We start from the raw sequence: 19,760 nt of genomic DNA, 5'->3' as shown, positions 1-19,760 counted from the left end.
CATTGTAGTTTTTTCGTTTGACGCTTATTTCGTGAGATATTTAGCCCGCTGTCTATCAATGGAGCACCCTGTATATTCACTGTTCCTTAGGGATGCATCTAACCCTGACTTCCCTGGTGTCTTGCGGCGCGGTTCAAGACCTAAAGAACCCCTCAGATTCTGTCTTCTGTTCTGTAACGAACAATGAGTGCAGAGGGGGGGGGGGGGGGGGCGGGAGAGGATCTGTGCTTGCAGTGAGAGACAGATTTGCTTAGTGTTTTATTAAACATGATCATCCCCAGAAGTTGCAAAATATTTATGTTCACTAAAACGAAGTTAAATAGAATAAAATGTTTCTGAACCACTCAGCTCTTCTGTGTCCTCCAAACTCAATTGTTTTCTTCCGAAAATTTCCAGAATTTGTCGCCAATCCATTTTCTTCAGTTTGCATTTTGTGTAGTACTGGGGTGATGTGACCCAAATCGCAGGTCTCATCTGAATCTTGCACATAAAAGATTCGGTGTCAGACCCATCCGCATTGGTCAAGTGAAATTCGAAGATACCTACTGTAACCTCCCAAGAGAAATTTTGTAAGACAATTTAATAAGAAATGAAATGAAATCTCAGTGACAATTAAAACGCAAATAGACCGAAATGTCGATCTTTAGGCCCTGATTAAACTCAAATTCTTACCTCAGTAAAACTGGATCTGCTCTTATTTTTCGCCATAGCTTGGAGGAAATGCTTCGTAAAAATACTTTGAACTTAAGTAAAAACTTTTCTTTAAGGAAATGCAAGGGAAATATTATTTCAAAAAAGGGATTGTTTGTTAAAATGCTTAGTTTGAAAACAAATTATTATTGGGGCGATTCTTGAACAAATCAGTTACAGTTAATTTACATTACATTATCAGATGTGCGCAAAGCTGCTTCATTACCTTATTTAATAAATATACCTCGTCCTGAATCTTGACCATAGAGCCATGTCGATGCCCGCCGACTCCTCACACACAGCTAACTCGCAACAAACATGCTCTCGCGACTCGCTACGTACCACCACTGCATCGCAACAGGACGGACTACATGCAACAGCTCTGCAAACTCGCAACAACTACATACTCTCGCGGCTCGCTACTAACTACTCTCGCGCGCTATTACTCTCTCGCAACTGAGCTGACTACACGCTCTCTGGTCAGAGATTCTGTGGCTCGCCATCGCTGCCTATGAAACGTACGCGTTTCACTACTTACGGGTGAGCTGCAGTTAGCGCATGGCTGCTCTGTTACCGCTTTGGTGCAGGAGCATTCGACTGGACGCGCTGCCTGCCCAGCGGCCACTCAGTCTATGCCAGGTACAGCAGGCTCCACGGAGTCTGGCGTTTCCGCCAGCACAGCTGTTGTGGCATCCCAGTGTGTAGGGGCCTCGAGTATTCCCGCAAAACAAGGCCGCGGTGAGGTGGCGCAGCGCGTCCACTGGTCGTGGTACGAGGGTGGGGCAGGGCCCGCCGATCCAGTCGCCCCCATTTGGTTTTCTCGTAGTCACCTCGACTCCACACATACTGACGGTCGTGGAAAAAAAGCATGTATCTATACATTACAACTAACCATCACACAGAGATGTTATTTGGCAAACCAACAGTACACGATTTCCTTCCTAATCTGTACATATAAGAGGATTAACTAAATTAGCCCACTGCAAAAAGTACACTATTGGCCATTAAAATTGCTACATCACGAAGATGACGCGCTACAGACGCGTAATTTAACGGACAGGAAGAAGATGCTGTGATATGTAAATGATTAGCTTTTCAGAGAATTCACACAAGGTTGGCGCCGGTGGCGACACCTACAACGTGCTGACATGAGGAAAGTTTCCAATCGATTTCTCATACACAAACAGCAGTTGACCGGCGTTGCCTGGTGAAACGTTGTTGTGATGCCTCGTGTAAGGAGGAGACATGCGTACCATCACGTTTCCGACTTTGATAAAGGTCGGATTGTAGCCTATCGCGATTGCGGTTTATCGTATCGCAACATTGCTGCTCGCATTCGTCGAGATCCAATGACTGTTAGCAGAATATGGAATCGGTGGGTTCAGGAGGGTAATAGGGAACGCCTCGTATCACTAGCAGTCGAGATGACAGTCATCTTATCCGCATGGCTGTAACGGATCGTGCAGCCACGTCTCGATCCCTGAGTCAACAGATGGGGACGTTTGAAAGACAACAACCATCTGCACGAACAGTTCAACGACGTTTGCAGCAGCATGGACTATCAGCTCGGTTGCGGTTACCCTTGACGCTGCATCACATACAGGAGCGCCTGCGATGGTGTACTCAACGACGAACCAAGCTGCACGAATGGCACAACGCCAATTTTTCGCATGAACCCAGGTTATTTTTACAGCATCATGATGGTCGCATCCGTGTTTGGCGACATCGCGGTGAACGCACATTAGAAGTGTGTATTCGTCATCGCCATACTGGCGTATTACCCGACGTGATGTTATGGGGTGCCATTGGTTACACGTCTCGGTCACCTCTTGTTCGCATTGATAGCACTTTGAACAGTGGACGCTACATTTCAGATGTGCTACGACCCGTGGCTCTACCCTTCATTTGATCCCTGCGAAACCCTACATTTCAGCAGGATAATGCACGACCGCATATTGCAGATCCTTTACTGGCCTTTCTGATACAGAAAATGTTCGACTGCTGCCCTGGCCAGCACATTCTCCAGATCTCTCACCAATTGAAAACGTCTGGTCAATGGTGCCCGAGCAACTGGCTCGTCACAATACGCCAGTCACTACTCTTGATGAACTGTGGTATCGTGTTGAAGCTGCTTGGGCAGCTGTACCTGTACACGCCATCCAAGCTCTGTTTGACTCAATGCCCAGGCGTATCAGGTCCGTTATTACGGCCAGAGGTGATTGTTCTGGGTACTGATTTCTCAGGATCTATGGACCCAAATCGCGTGAAAATTTAATCACATGTCAGCTTTAGTATAATATATTTGTCCAATGAATACCCGTTTATCATCTGCATTTCTTTTTGGTGTAGCAATTTTAATGGCATGGCCAGTAGTGTAAATAAATGTTCTGTACCAGCTGGCTTCACTCAGTGGGGATAAAAGTATTCATAAATGAAACTAAAATTAAGATGTACGTAACTCTAGTGACAATGTTAATACTTTGTAGTCATTTCTGTTCTACGTATCACATCTGTTAACCTATTTGGCCATGGAATGAAGCAGTGTTTTCGCAATCACTGAAGTAATATTTTGCCATTCTTGTTGTAGACATTGTTTCAGAGCAGTCTTACTTCTTATTTCATGTTTTCCGACTACTCTTCCAAGCGTTCTCCAGAAATGTTCAGTTGTATTAAGGTCTGCGCTACGAGCAGCGCAAGGCGCTGCAGGGCCGATGCATAGCGAGGGCCCAACTCCACGTCCATACTAACGTCAAGATCGCAAATTATTGAACACCTGAGAACGCTGTACTCGCAGCAGAAAACTCTACGCAAAAAAGACGACAGGAGCGGAGCCACATTTACACGCGGGCCATACGGTAAGCAGCCAAAGGACCCGCACAACAAAAATTTAAATAATAAGAGGCTCCTGTTGAAAATTGTGGTCTGGGTCCATATAAAATATTAAAAGACGATTTTAAGATGCTCTTATTTGACTGAATTTCTGACCGGGCAGCTGGCGTGAATAAAGGGAACGTTGACCTTTCAAATCTTACGCCCATCGCTACAAACTGCCAGTGGTAGCCTGTCACACGTCTGTCGCTTCAGTTGGCAAAACGAAACGGGACTTTTAAAAGAAACGACCAACGGAATTTTGGTAGTCTGAAAACAAGTTCGATTTAGTGGAAATCCCATTTCTCCCATGCCTCACCTACCTACTCACAATAGGACTGATGAAGTTGCCTTTCCAATGCCGAACTCGCTCTAAGAATGTAGTATGAATATACTCATACTATTACTGCTCTATCATGCACCAATTTGGACGGCAAAAGTGTCGTAAATTGAAACTGCAACGAGTTACACTGAATAACAAACTAAAATTTTTCTTACGGACCAAATTTAATCATCATTAATCAAACCGAACGTCACCTCGTCACTGAAATAATACTCTCTGGTCCTGGATGTTGATAATATGTCTGAATAACGAAGAGGTAAACAGAGATAGTAATTTCAAACATCAGTTTATTAAAATGAGGAAGTGAATAAAAAAATATATAAAGGGTCTTGGATCTTCAGTCACATTGACTGGGCTGTCATCGCACAGTGATTGGGAGTGAATGACACTGTGGCTTCTCTGATGAGCTGCCTTCGCGGTTTGATGCTCACCTACGTCTTGTACCAGCTGTGGCGGAGAATTAGCAGGCGATGTGGGATGGACATGTGTCATGGGCTGCTGTCTCAGACGTACCTGCGTGGGTGGTTTATACGTGACGGATAGCAGACTGAGCGAGGTGGCACAGTGGTTAGCACATTGGACTTGCATTCGGGAGCACGACTTTTCAAACCCGCGTCCGGCCACCCTGATTTACGTTTTCCGTGATTTCCTTAAATCGCTTCAGGCAAATACCGGGATAGTTGCTCTGAAAGGGCACGGCCGACTTCCTTCCCTAATCCGTTAGGACCGATGACCTTGCTGTGTGGCCCCCTCCCTCAAATCAACCAACCAACCAAAGGATAGCAGACAGCAGTTGGCAGGAGGACGTTCAAAATTGGTTCAAATGGCTCTGAGCACTATGGGACGCTACATCTGTGGTAATCAGTCCCCTAGAACTTAGAACTACTTAAACCTAACTAACCTAAGGACATCACACACATCCATGCCCGAGGCAGGATTCGAACCTGCGACCGCAGCGGTCACACGGTTCCAGACTGAAGCGCCTAGAACCACACGACCACAACGGCCGGCGGCAGGAGAACGCTTCGGTCCTTTTGCGTGGGTGAAGCGGATGAAGATCCTTATCCGCCGTCCGCGACCACTTGGCATTCAGATAGGCGTTTCAACCGACCCCTAACCAGTAGTCTGACATATACATGGAGCTTGAGGTATAAATTAGAATGTCATCTTGGAATCAAAAGTGGTATACGAAAGAAATTCATATTAACACTGGGTGGCATGGAGAGAAATGATAGGGTGGAGCGGGATTCAGAAGTGGCGCCATAGTAATCGGAGAAGAACACAATAGCGGTGCTAATCAAAATAACACACTGGCAGCATGGTGAATAATCCGACCTGTGCTATAATCCGAATAAAAAACGAACATCACCGTCAGTGTAAGAAGACAATCATCAGGAACGGAAACAAAGTTGAATTCTTGACGAAAAGCGTATCAGACTGGAAAGAAACACAACATAGACTATGATGGTAATCGGCAGACTGGTTTGATGCAGCTCTCCATGCTACTCTATCCTGTGCAAGCTTCTTCATCTCCCAGTACCTACTGCAACCTACATCCTTCAGAATCTGCTTAGTGTATTCATATCTTGGTCTCCCTCTACGATTTTTAGCCTCCACGCTGCCCTCCAATACTAAATTGGTGACCCCTTGATGCCTCAGAACATGTCCTACCAACCGGTCCCTTCTTCTCGTCAAGTTGTGCCACTAACTCCTCTTCTCCCCAATTCTATTCAATACCTCCTCATTAGTTATGTGATCCGCCCATCTAATCTTCAGCATTCTTCTTTAGCACCACATTTCGAAAGCTTCTATTCTCTTCCTGTCTCAACTATTTAGCATCCATGCTTCACTTCCATACATGGCTACACTCCATACGAATACTTTCAGAAACGACTTCCTGACATTTAAATCTATCCCTCGATGTTAACAAATTTCTCTTCTTCAGAAACGCTTTCCTTGCCATTGCCAGTCTACATTTTATATCCTCTCTACTTCGATCATCAGTTATTTTGCTCCCCAAATAGCAAAACTCCGTTACTACTTTAAGTGTCTCATTTCCTAATCTAATTCCCTCAGCATCACCCGACTTAATTCGACTACATCCCATTATCCTCGTTTTGCTTTTGTTGATGTTCATCTTATATCCTCCTTTAAAGACACTGTCCATTCCGTTCAACTGCTCTTCCAAGTCCTTTGCTGTCTCTGACAGAATTATAACGTCATCGGCGAACCTCAAAGTTTTTATTTCTTCTCCATGGATTTTAATACCTACTCCGAATTTTTCTTTTGTTTCCTTTACTGCTTGCTCAATATACAGATTGGATAACATTGGGGAGAGGCTACAACCCTGTCTCACTCCCTCCCCAACCACTGCTTCCCTTTCATGCCCCTCGACATTTATAACTGCCATCTGCTTTCTGTACAAATTGTAAATGGCCTTTCCCTCCCTGTATTTTACCCCTGCCACCTTTAGAATTTGAAAGAGAGTATTCCAGTCAACATTGTCAAAAGCTTTCTCTAAGTCTACAAATGCTACAAACGTATGTTTGCCTTTCCTTAATCTTACTTCTAAGATAAGTCGTAAGATCAGTATTGCCTCACGTGTTCCAATATTTCTGTTCGTATAGCCGTCCATAAGTTCAAAAGTGTTGTCAGTGCAGGACTTTGTGCACGAACTGACCTCTCGGTTATGTCCCATAAATGTTCGATTCATGTCGGGCTATCTGGGCGCCAGATCATTTGCTCAAATTATACAGAATGTTCTTCAAATCAGTTGCGAACAATTGTGGCCCAGTGACATGGCGCATCGTCATTCATAAAAATTTCATCGCTGTTTGTAAGCACGAAGTCTGTGAATGGCTGCAAATGGAAGTAGCAGAACAGAGCCATTTCCAGTCAATGATCGGTTCAGTTGGACCAGACGTCGCAGTCCATTCCACGTAATCACAGCCCACACCATTATGGAGCCACACTGCCTTGTTGATAACTTGGGCTCATGGCTTCTTGAGGTCTGCTCCACTCGAACCTTACCATCAGCTCTTAACAACTGAAATCGGGGCGTATCTGCCCAGACCACGGTTTTCCAATCGCCTACGGTCGAACAGACGTGGTCACGAGCCCAGGTAGGCGCTGCAGGCGACGTGCTGCTAGCAAGGCACGCGGTTCCGTAGTCTGCTGCCGCAGCCCATCAACGCCAAATTTCGCAGCACTCTCCTACCGGATATGTTCGTGGTTCGTCCCACGTTGACTTCTGCGAGTATTTCACGTAGTGTTGCTTGTCTTTCAGCACTGTCAACTCTTGCGTAAAAGCTGCTGCTCTCGCTATTTAAGTACAGACCATCAGCCACTGAGTTGTCCGTGGTGAGAGATAATGTTTTAAATCTTGTATTCTCAGCACACTCTTGACAACGTTGATTTCGGAATATTGAATTCCATGACGACTTCCGAAATGGAATGTCCCCTTTGTCTAGCTCCAAATACCATTCCGCGTTCAACGTCTGTTAATTTCCCTCGTGCGACTGTGATCACGTCGGAAGCCTTTTCTCATGAGTCACCTTGAGTACAGTTCCGCCAATACACGGTCCTTTTATACCTTGTGAACGCAGTCACTGGTAATGTGCTTATCGCCGTCCCATGATCTTTGTCACCTCAGTGCATGTATTATTCTTGTGCTCAGTGGTGGTACTATAAGACTACAGTTTTCACAATCCATGGAAATATCTGTCCTGAATTACTCTTGTCTGCGTTTCCTAGGTTTTTATTTTTAAATGCTGCGTTGCTTTCGCTGTTGAATACTACTACTGCACTTTATATTTTTAATAAGCAAATACTTTTGCAGATAAATTGTAAAAACCTTTCGTTATTAACACAGATTATTCAGAGACTAGGTCAAAGTTTTTGTCGAAAGCAGAAGTTCTTACCTTTGATACATGGCCGACGCAAAATTGTCACGTTATAAAATCTTATTCTTTCGAACACAAAAACGTTTTTACCACTTCACTTCCAATGACACACGTCCAGTTATTCTGTTTCAAGCAAACATTTTCTCCTCATGCCACTCGCTTCGAGTAAATCAGAAAATAGGGGCTTTTTTTCACTGATCGTACGGTAACTATATTGGCGTTAACACACCTGTATAATCAGGTATAAATTGGAGCTATAAAATATTACTTCATATAAGGTCAAGAGTGTGTTAAAACAAACCGATATATTTTTTTCAGATCGTTCAAACTTTTCGCTATCGTACCAATTTCCGCAGTCGACCGACGCTCATCTTCTCGCAATCACAGACTCGCTTCCTTAGGGTTGGCTGCAGGTTGCTATAGATCGATGTTGCTTGGCTGCAGTCTGACACAGGGAAGATGAAACATATACCAAACACCACAATTCAATTATGCTTAGGAAATTACACATATAAAACATTTCCTTTACTTGCCATTTGTGACTGAAGGGGGAAAGCATCATTTTTTCATTGTGCGTTATATTTCCTGAGCGTCTTGCCATGTCATTTTATCATTGGCTGGCGATTTATCACTGCCAGCCAATGGGCGATCCTTTCAGGGCAGCTGTCCTTTATTCATTCCTCATTCGAAGATGCCGACTTTCTTTTGGACTACCCCAAAAGTCAATAAAGTACTGTATCTGTGCCGGGTCTTTGTGGACTCTCGTGCCTGCAGGCCTCCCCACGGTGTCACATTCCCTGAAGGTCTTTGCTCTGGTGCCAGGCTGACGGCTCGTGGTGTGTATCTTGCACAGTTCTGATGGGTGTGGCTGAACACCTGCAGGAAAGAAATGCATCCACTACGTTTCTCGAGGATGCGCTGGCTGTACGAAAAGACGTGTTTTCCTAGCGCAGAAGCCTGAAGCTCTCCAAAGGTGCAATTGTCAGCAATTAGTAGGGGCAGAGCCTCCCTCTTGAGTCGTAATAAGCTGCAAATGCATTCCTTCTGTTGATCGCTGGTCTCTCCAGAGGGAAGTAGGACCCTGTTCTCTGCCTATTTTGCCTCCTAATGTTGGAGACGTCATCAGAGGCTATAAGGACTCACGTAGCAGTTTGAAACGAAAGCAAGCTGAGCATGCCGAACTGTTACCCGTATCCACTCGACGGTGTGTTAGTAACGTTATCAGACCGCTTTCTGAAGCTGCGAATCCAGTGTGGTGCCTGTGGCGACAGAAGCCACGTCGTCTGTCCAGCGGCACTGAGACGTAACTGGCGAGAAGTGAGCCGCGCGCCGCTTTTTTTTTATTTTTGGGCCTCCTACCTCCCCTATAGCCCTGCCTTTTCCTCTCCAATAATGCCGCCATCCTCTAGTGTCGACGCAGCACGTAAAGCAGGGTGCTGTTAGTAGCAAGACTTATTGCCATAAACTAAAATAAAAGCGGAGGCATACTCTGCTATGCCTCAGGGGGCGACGACACACTACTCAGAAACACACCTCCCCCTGCAGGTGTGAAGCAAGTGAGGATTTTCGAAACTAAAAAGAAAGAAATAAACAAAGACAGAAATGAAGGCAAAATAAAAACAGGGGCGGTAGCACACTCAAATGAAAGCAAACTGGCGAGATAATCCCATCGCCCATAGAATTAACGAAGTAATAATCCTCTAAGATAGATTACGTGTTGTCCAACTTTCCAATAATTTTTTTTTTTTTTTCATGCAAGGTTCACACAATTTCCAAGTATCACAGAACAGTCTACTCTAGTGATGCCCAGAAGGCCAATGTGAAATCTGGGGTATAGGCAAGTCAAGGGTTGTTTTAAAGTCCGAGTGACAAAAATCCAGGGGTACACTCAGGAAATTCTTGTACGAGGGGCCTTAGTCAACCCGGAACACCTTTTGATAACCATGAACCATTGCAACTTTAAGAAATCTTGCAAAAGTAAAGTATATTTCCGGTCAGATTTCGCTAGGCGATGCTGGTTCCAAAGGTAGTCCATGAAAGAGACACCATCAGTGAGACAAAGGTCATAGATCGTGAAAATGGTGTGGCCCAAGAGCGACACCATTGCGTTACGTCGTGTTCGGGGGTTGGTCTGAATATCAGGGGTAAGGAACCAGTCGATTGACACATTGTCCGGTGTAGTCCCACCGATCAGCGCTAATAGCACTCGTGCAAGACCCCACACTTCTGTGACGTGAGGGCATAAGAGACGATGCTCTCTGGTGTCTACGTCACCACATCGGCCGCAAGCAGCCGAGGGCCGTAGGCGGATGGCCGCCAGGCGATGATTAGTGGGTATTAAATTGATGTGATTCTTGAGTTTCTCCCGGCGTATTTGATAATCAAAATATCCACGGGTGTGCTGCCGGTCTATAGTGTCCAACGGGCACAATATTTCGGCGATCATACATGTCGCCATCATCAGGTGAACTGACGGACTGAGCTCCTGTGAACGTGCCGGCACGGAGATCCGTACGCTATGGCTGCTCAGAGGGAACTGGGTTCGGTCGCGGCGGCGGCCGATTTAAATACCCTCCGCCCGCGGCGCGTTCCCTCCGCCGTCCGCGCCCCGCGCCACGGTCGCGCGGTGCAACAGATTGCGACGGCGTCTGAGATGACGTCGGAGTGATGGATCTGTCCGCCGTGGTCGTCACAACTATACGTTTGCTCGATTTACTCTTGATTAACCCAATCGCTGGTTCCCAAGCCTTGCTAAGATTATAGCCACAGTCACGGTTTATGAGGTCGTCATTGGTGCGAATTTCGATGGCCTCTCTAACAACGCTGTCCCAGTATCTCGACGTCTGTACCAGAATCCTCGTGCGCTCATACTCTATGGCGTGATTTTCCGACAAACAATGTTCAGCGACCGCCGACTTGCTCGGATACATCAGTCGAGTGTGCCTCTGGTACTCACGGCATCGATCTTCGACGGTACGCATCGTCTGACCAATATACGACTTGCCACATTGACACGGAATCTGGTATACGCCGGCCTTCCTCAAACCGAGGTCATCTTTGGCGCTCCCCACCAGTGCACGAGTTTTATTTGGAGGACAAAACACAGTTCCGACCTGGTGTTTCTTCAGAATGCGGGCGATTTTCCCCGAGAGTGCGCCTGTGTATGGAATAAATGCAGTGCCTACCTCCTCCCTCGTGACTTCATCCATCTCAACAGGTTGTGCTGCAGTGGTTGGGCGGAGAGCACGTTGAATCTGCCACTCTGAGTACCCATTGTGGTACCCCAGTGGTAGCGAATTTGTACATGGAGAACATCGAGGAGAAAGCCCTGTCGTCATCCGTATGGAAACCTACTTGCTTTTTCTGTTACGTGGACGACACGTTCGTCATCTGGCCACATGGTATGGATAAACTCCTTGACTTCCTTACACATATAAACTCCATACACCCCAACATCAAATTCACTATGGAGACTGAAACGGAGGGTAAATTACCTTTCCTTGACGTCTTGGTCAAGAGAAGGGCTGAAGGCACCCTAGGTCATGGGGTGTATCGGAAGACAACGCACACCGATCTGTATTTGCACGCAGACAGCTGCCACCACCCTTCACAGAGGAACGGGGTACTTAAAACTCTAGTACATAGGGCGCGCACTATCTCTGACGCAGAGAGTCTACCCCAGGAATTGGAACACCTGAGAACTGTATTTCGAAAAAATGGGTACTCAGAGTGGCAGATTAAACGTGCTCTCCGCCCAACCACTGCAGCACAACCTGTTGAGATGGATGAAGTCACGAGGGCGGAGGTAGGCACTGCATTTATTCCATACACAGGCGCACTCTCGGGGAAAATCGCCCGCATTCTGAAGAAACACCAGGTCGGAACTGTGTTTTGTCCTCCAAATAAAACTCGTGCACTGGTGGGGAGCGCCAAAGATGACCTCGGTTTGAGGAAGGCCGGCGTGTACCAGATTCCGTGTCAATGTGGCAAGTCGTATATTGGTCAGACGATGCGTACCGTCGAAGATCGATGCCGTGAATACCAGAGGCACACTCGACTGATGTATCCGAGCAAGTCGGCGGTCGCTGAACATTGTTTGTCGGAAAATCACGCCATAGAGTATGAGCGCACGAGGATTCTGGTACAGACGTCGAGATACTGGGACAGCGTTGTTAGAGAGGCCGTCGAAATTCGCACCAATGACGACCTCATAAACCGTGACTGTGGCTTAGCAAGGCTTGGGAACCAGCGATTGGGTTAATCAAGAGTAAATCGAGCAAACGTATAGTTGTGACGACCACGGCGGACAGAGCCATCACTCCGACGTCATCTCAGACGCCGTCGCAATCTGTTGCACCGCGCGACCGTGGCGCGGGGCGCGGACGGCGGAGGGAACGCGCCGCGGGCGGAGGGTATTTAAATCGGCCGCCGCCGCGACCGAACGCAGTTCCCTCTGAGCAGCCATAGCGTACGGATCTCCGTGCCGGCACGTTCACAGGAGCTCAGTCCGTCAGTTCACCTGATGATGGCGACATGTATGATCGCCGAAATATTGTGCCCGTTGGACACTATAGACCGGCAGCACACCCGTGGATATTTTGGTATTAAATTGTTCACGACGCGATACCATAGCGCTGAAACTTCTGTGGAGAGGGCTGGGTGGTTGATATTAGCCCAAGCTTGGTGCCAGATGTCCGACGGCCGTCTGTCCTCCAATTTATGTGGTGTGGGCAGGCCTCGAAGTGCCTGGTAAAGGCGCTTCGACGTGCGTGCCTTGTCAGTGGCCACTGTTAGGACGTAACTTTGATTGAGGTAATAGTCCTTGACTGTCGTCATCCGGAACGGAATATGTGTCAAACATACTGGTGCACGCGCCGATGGTGGGTGATAACGGTCGAAAAGTACCGCTGTTGTCCCACCTTGGTCAATCTCACGCAAAGTGGCGATACGGTGAATCAGGAGGGCCGCACATTTGCGGGGAATGTCAATGAGTCCAAGGCCACCATCGACCTTTGGCAGTGTACAAGTCTGCGCATCAACTTTGAATAGTGCATGCCGCCACAATAGCCAATATACTGTTTGTGAGATGGCTCTACCGGTTTGTTTCGGTAGCGTAAGGAGTTGTGCTACATACCATGCCCGTGATATGATGTAAGTATTAATCAGTTGGATTCGTTGATGGAGGTCTAGTCGTCGATCAGCGTGACTCATGCAAAGTCCTCTGATGCGCGTGAGAATTCGCCTCCACGTGAGTGTTAACATGCGCTGCGGACAGGCAGTCACCTCGAGGCCCAAGATACGTTGTTCCCCCACAATCCGGTACCATGGGCGTTCGATGGTCAATGATCGTGGTCCTAGCGGGATTAGCACCGTTTTGTTGGCATTTAACATGGCACCGGATGCTCGTTCATAAACGTTGAGGACTCGGCAAACTGAATCGATGTCCCTGGCGTTTGCTACAAACACACCGACATCATCGGCGTATGCCGCACTGCGGAAGGTGACGCCTGGGAGAGCGACACCATCGACCATCCGTCCGGTGTCATGCAGCATGGGGTCCAGCGCCAAGGCGAACAAATACATTGACAAGGGACACCCTTGTCGAACTGATCGTCTGATGGGAATTGGTCGCGATCTGCAGCCATTCACAACGATTGTGGAATTTGCTCCATCCAAGAAGTGCCGGATGACTCTTATGAAGCGCTCCCCGAAACCGCAAAAAAATGGCTCTGAGCACTATGGGACTCAACTGCTGTGGTCATCAGTCCCCTAGAACTTAGAACTAATTAAACCTAACTAACCTAAGGACATCACACACATCCATGCCCGAGGCAGGATTCGAATCTGCGACCGTAGCAGCAGCGCGGCTCCGGACTGGAGCGCCTAGAACCGCACGACCACCGCTCCCCGAAACCCATCCGCGACATAACAGCCAACAGGTATGGATGGGAGACCCTATCGAAGGCACCGGCGAAATCTAGGGAAAGAATTGCAGCCGGGGTTCGAGCGTCAGCGGTGAGTAAGACAGCATCACGGTATATAGAAGCGGCGGTGAAGATGGTTCGATTCGAAACGCCACATGATTGAGTGGGACAAAGTACCTTATTCATTACCTGTTTAAGACGTGAAGCCACGCTTCGTGCCACCAACTTATAATTTGGTCGCATCTTTAGAACAGGCTGTACATTACGCGCAAACAAAGTTGACACACTGATGGGAGCGAGCGTAAAGGCATTTCCCATTTATAGTTAGCCACCGCGCCGAGTGTCAACTTCGTTTGGGCAAATATTATGCAGTTATATTAAAAGAGTGCCACTGGACAGGTGCACGGATACTGCTGCTGCACGACTTGTCTCGCTTCAGACGCTGCGCTGGAATCGCATCAAAAGATCGAGGAATTGTGTCATGGAGCTTCATTTAGCACTAAGGCCCACAATTTGTCCGATTCCAACCTTTCTTCCATCCGCACAGTAACAACTGACATGTAATAAATCTCGGAGAAATTTTGATCTGCTGCTGCCGATTTATCCGTATTATTCAGGCGATAGTTGCTCTTGTGTTTATCCTTCCTTTTTTTCAGATCAAGCACTCGGGTTAGGTAACCCTCAAGTTTGTTTCACCGTCACTACGATTTTATCAAGATCCAATCGTTACCATGCTAGGATGTTCACAGAGGCCACAGAAATTTAAAAAAAATCAAAAACAGCCTTAACAGAAAAGAAGAAGGACGAAAATTAGAGAAATTGTGGGCCTTAGTGTTAAACAAACCAAAAAGCTCCATCCCCCCCCCCCCCCCCTACAAGCTCTGTTCACACGTCGACAAGCCTCCACAGTATTAGGTAGCGGACTGATGACGTCACGAATCGACGCTTGTATGGATACATATAAACAATTCGGCTTGCTCAACTTGTTTACTTTTGAAACTGCTAATTGATGCTGCTTCCAGCTTCAGAAGATACATAAATACGCTTTGGAGCATGGCTTAGTGCATACTAAACAAAATTGATCAAGGACGTAAATATAAGCCATGAGAGCCTGCATTGTACTTTCTCGGCAATTTTTAAACTCATCAATTCAAAAAATCGTAAATTATATAGTAGAATTTCATATACTTAAATAATGAATCTTAAGTGCCGAGTAACAGACTTTTAATGCGAAAATTTCTCTAAAATGCCATTTTTCTGTTAGTTATCTCAAAATTTTCCTTGGTACGGCACGCACCACGCATTCTGCCTAGGGGTCTATGCAGTATGCCAACGGGAATTGGTCCCGTTCCTGGTAAACTGACACCTGATGAAGTGACTGTAACAATGCTCTATCTGCTTCCAGTAATGAAAAAAAGGTTTCTCCTAACTCACGTAGCCAAAAAATTGTATTGAATACAGAATTCTAATATAGTAGTGTAGTATTTAGTCTAAACGGGGATGTTTTCAACGTAACTCCGATTTTACGTTTTATTTTCATTCGAACGTAAGCCTACATATGGCAGATTTTAAGGGAGATGTTCGAAATACTAGGAATGGAATTTGTATTTTTTTTTCTAGGTAAGATTTGTGACGATTAGTTTTCATCCGGATATTTTTTTGTCAAATCATAAGCTGCAGTTCTTTCCGAAATTCCCGCATTTGATTACGACAAACTGGCACAATTTTGTGATCTCAATTGTATTGAGATGGCTGATGTAAAGAAAGAAACAACGGAAGGAATAGCGTCTCGTCTCTCATATCTACTCATAAGTTATTTAGAAATCGTTAAGATTAACACACCGTGCGTATAATTCTATGCATTATAACTAGCAGGGTGCAAACCTTGAACGGCAAATTAAAGGGCAGATCAACCCTGGAAACCAAAAGAGGAAAACATTCCAACAGGCCTCATAGAATGCCGGATAGTGGACAGAGACTTAGTGCTTTCCAAAGCAAGAAAACCATTAATCAGGTAGGTGCAAATGTGTTGTTCGTGTGTAAGCTCAGATCCGAGCGCGCGCAAAATTTTCACGGGGAATTATCCTCAACTAAATGGTAGCGAAAATGTGTATACAGATATTTTCAGAAGCCATTCGATATAAAATTTTTGTGTGCCGTTATCGGATGTTTTTCATACAGGACAAACCTCTTATGCAGAGTCTACGGAAGGAATTTTAAAAATTGAAAAATAAAGTGCCGAAGCAGCTCAAATCAGGAAAAAGCACACCAACTGATAATATTGTCAGTTTCTGCATCTATCTTCAGTACGTACTCTTCTTTCCACAGCTTTACCATTCTTCTATACTTTATTAACAGCATTACTCTTACTGTAACATGGGAATACATAATACTCGAAGTAACACTGTCCTGACGTGTTTCTGGCATGGAATCATTGCCAGAAGAGGCTCAACAGAAATACCTTAGTGCATTGTGAAGTATGTTCTTACGCATTTCAATCCGCTCAATGATGGTGATTCTCAGAATCTGATAATCTGTCTGTTCTGACATTGGGCAGAACAACAACGGTGGATGATTTCCTATTTCCGAAATCTAATTGTTCAATAATATTCTTCTAGTTCAGACCAGAAATGCCGAGTTGCAAGGCATGGTTTTCTACTATGTGATAGAGATTTTGCACCTATAGATAGGAACAAAAGATGCTTTCATGTATTACTCAGACGTCTCAAATCCAGTCCTTCCTAACGCCAAGGCCAACGGATTGCTTTTCTGCAAGATGGAGCCAGACGATTTCAAGAATCTTAGCGCACTAGACAGGGGTTCAAAAAGACTCTTTCAAAATAACTGAGTACATCTGTCTACAGATTTCATGAAACAACCTTACTGTGCTAAAGGACGAAGAGTAATGACATTCTGCAACCACTGATTTGTCAAAGCATTGCAAAGTAGCCGAGAGGTACTGGGAAAATAAAACTTCCGCCATCTAAGATTTCATTTTCACTATCTTGTACGATAAACATTTGCCAATAAAACGGATGTATTTGACTTATCCCAGTTGAAAAACGGTATTTTATTCAGCAACTACCTCTTTCCGGCAAAACCCATCCGCCAAGGGTTTAAAATCTAATGCTGAATGTACATGTTTATTGTAATTGTAACAGAAATGGTGTTAATTTTTTAGGTTCGTCTGCTGCTACTTGTGCAGATTTTTATTACAGTAAACATAATGTATTTTGTGCGGTTTGTGATATTTCTCAAAATAAGCTTCCTGTTTCTGCAAAGTAGAAACAAAGGAAAACCAGTGTGCTTCAGCAGTATAACGTTGTAACTGCGGAGATGCACCCATTGTTCGGCCAGGGAAATTGAAAGAGCACTATTTTTCAAAGATAACATAAGAAACTGTGTAATAACTGTTGCAAAAGTATGCAATCGCGTTTTACCTCGTTCATACTGCCTGTATCGGGAAAGCCCAAATAGTTAAGCACAAAACCGTCTGTTTTTATCCTCTAAAATTTCCTTTTTAGTGGTGAAAAAGTTGTTAATGGTGAATTATTCAGCTAATTTTGAAGAGGTATGTCCTTCCCAGAGGATCTTGGAAGCATCTTTTCTCAAGGGAATTTAACTGCACGTTGTGCGTTGTTCTGCTACATTCGTCCTGCGTTGTCGGACTAGTCAGAGCACTGGTGCACTAATGTAATAGCAGAAAAAAGTTGGGGCGAAATGTCGGCCCTCTGTTGCCATAGTTAACACCTAATAGCTCACAATTTTTTGTCTTTCAGGTGTGTACACGATGGTGTTTTACGGCGGCACAGCTGCTATCCTCTTCGTAGCCTTCTCGTGCACTTTCGCCTGCGTCGCTTACAGGTAAGAATAATTTAAAGCAGCACTTTACTTAAGTCATAAATTGAATCACGTATGACAGTACAACCAGGGCTCTCCAGAAAATATCTGGAATATTTCTGGCGGAAACTTTGTGTTATAGGAAGACAGAACAAAAAGTGAAAACCATCATTTTTATTTTTATTTTTTTGTTCCATTTTAGGGTTAAATTGAAACTGGCCACCTATGTTTGCGTCTGTCCCTTTCCAGGGACCTCTTCTGCCTCACTAGTTCAAATTTTGAAGAGGTATGTCCTTCCCAGAGGTTCTTGGAAGTATCTTTACTCAAGGGAATTTAACTTCAAACTCATTTATCATTTCCCCATCATATGTAAGTTAACCTAACCAAAAATTACCAGTTTTAATTAATAACGATATAGCAAATCAATTATGAAACCAACACTTAAGTAATTAGTACGATTAAATCTACCATTAAGGTTAAGAGTGTGCTACTAGGAAATGTGGTCATCAGGTTAAATGGTTCTAAAATTATGCATTTCGGCTCTTGTAAAATCACATCCTAGTCATTCTGGAAGTGACCGTCACGCAATTGTTTCTGCATTCGGTGGTAAACTTCCTACTTCCTAAACCGTGTGCCATTTTGGGAAAGTAGTGAATGCGAGGCAAACTTCCGTAGCACAAAGGAGCAGCATATGTGACCGCATCCTGTGCTCAACATCTCCTTTCCTGATAACGGATGGCTCTTCGCCTTTATCGACGGCCATAAATGCACATGTGTCCACTGCTTGCTTCGCTCTTTTGTCCTGGGCTCACAGTGACACACCCTGCTCTCGTCCACGGTCAATTAGGTGGCTGACGACGTCATCTGGATTGGCCTGAAACGGCTGAAGTATTTCAGCTACTGCCTCGATTCATCAAGCTCTTTGCTTCTTCAGTGGTTTGCTATGATACTGTGTCGCGGGGATTTCAGTGTCTGCGAGGACTGCAGACATGTGCCTGCAAGCAAAAGATTAACTACGCATTTTTTTCCAGACGATAATCAAAACCTTATTACTACCTCACGTATTTAAAAAAATAAGTTGTCCCATGACTGAATACGCGGAAAGACAACTTTGTCTTCTTTCTTCATTCAGATTCTTTCCCTAGCCCTATTTGGCTTTTCTGGTCTCATCAGTAGTGTACATTCATTCTTTTCCGATACTTCTTTCCGAAAAAAAACACACTCCGTACTTACTCAGTGGGCCGGATTTTCTGCAAACTTACACCTCAGGGTAGCGGTGATATCTGTCGTTATTCGAAGAAGTTCTACGCCTGCATCTACCTCTACACATGCTCGTTCAACTTCATATCGTTTTGCAATTTTACGCACAGATACTTAAACGACTTGACTGTGTCAAGCTGGACAATAGTAATACTTTATGCGAACGTTATAGGTTTGTTCTTCCTACTCATTCGCATTAACCTACATTTTTCCATATTTAGGGCTAGCTACCATTCATCACACCGACTGGAAATTTTGTCGAAGTCGTCTTGTATCCTCCTACAGGCACTCAACTTCTACGCCTTACTTTACACCACGGCATCATCAGCAAACAACCGTCGACTGCTGCCCACCTTGTCCGCCAAATCATTTATGTATATAGAGAAAAACAGCGGTTTTTTCACAGTTCCCTGGGGCAGTCCTGACGATACGCTTGTCTCTGATGAACACGCATCGTCAAAGACAACGTACTGGGTTGTATTATTTAAGAAGCGTTCGAGCCACTCACATATCTGTGCACTTCTTCCATATGCTCGTACCTTCGTTAATAGCCTGCAATGGGGCACCGTGTCAAATGCTTCCCGGAAATCTAGAAGTATGTAATCTGCATGTTGCCGTTCATCCATAGTTCTCAGTATATCCTGTGAGAAAAGGACAATCTGAGTTTCGCACGAGTGATGCTTTCTAAAACCATGCTGATCGTGAACGTAAGCTGTTTATCCTGTAGAAAGTTTATTATATTCCAACTGAGAATGTGTTAAACGATTCTGCAGCAAACAGAAGTTAGGGATATTGGTCTGTGATTTTGTGGGTCCGTTCTCTTACCTTTCTTACATACTGTCACTGTGATTTGCGCTTAATTTCCAAGTAGCAATATTTTACTTTGTGTGGGGAGCCCTCGAGTCTAGGCTGTATCGCAACAACCCTCATAGT

The 19,760-nt window shown here is 45.2% G+C and overlaps 1 protein-coding gene across 1 annotated transcript in view; it reads left to right on the top strand.

Annotated features, from left to right (window-relative positions):
* The window catches only part of LOC126188809 (atrial natriuretic peptide receptor 1), a 783,072-nt gene that overhangs the window by 257,210 nt on the left and 506,102 nt on the right, over positions 1-19,760 (top strand). Inside the window, exon 10 of the mRNA XM_049930422.1 lies at positions 17,507-17,591. Coding sequence (XP_049786379.1) covers positions 17,507-17,591 — 85 coding nt within the window. The remainder of the gene's footprint in view (positions 1-17,506; positions 17,592-19,760) is intronic.

Source organism: Schistocerca cancellata, chromosome 5 (assembly GCF_023864275.1).
Source record: "Schistocerca cancellata isolate TAMUIC-IGC-003103 chromosome 5, iqSchCanc2.1, whole genome shotgun sequence".
In the NCBI taxonomy this organism is placed as follows: Eukaryota; Metazoa; Arthropoda; class Insecta; order Orthoptera; family Acrididae; genus Schistocerca; species Schistocerca cancellata.
This window is presented reverse-complemented; position numbering and strand designations above follow the sequence as displayed.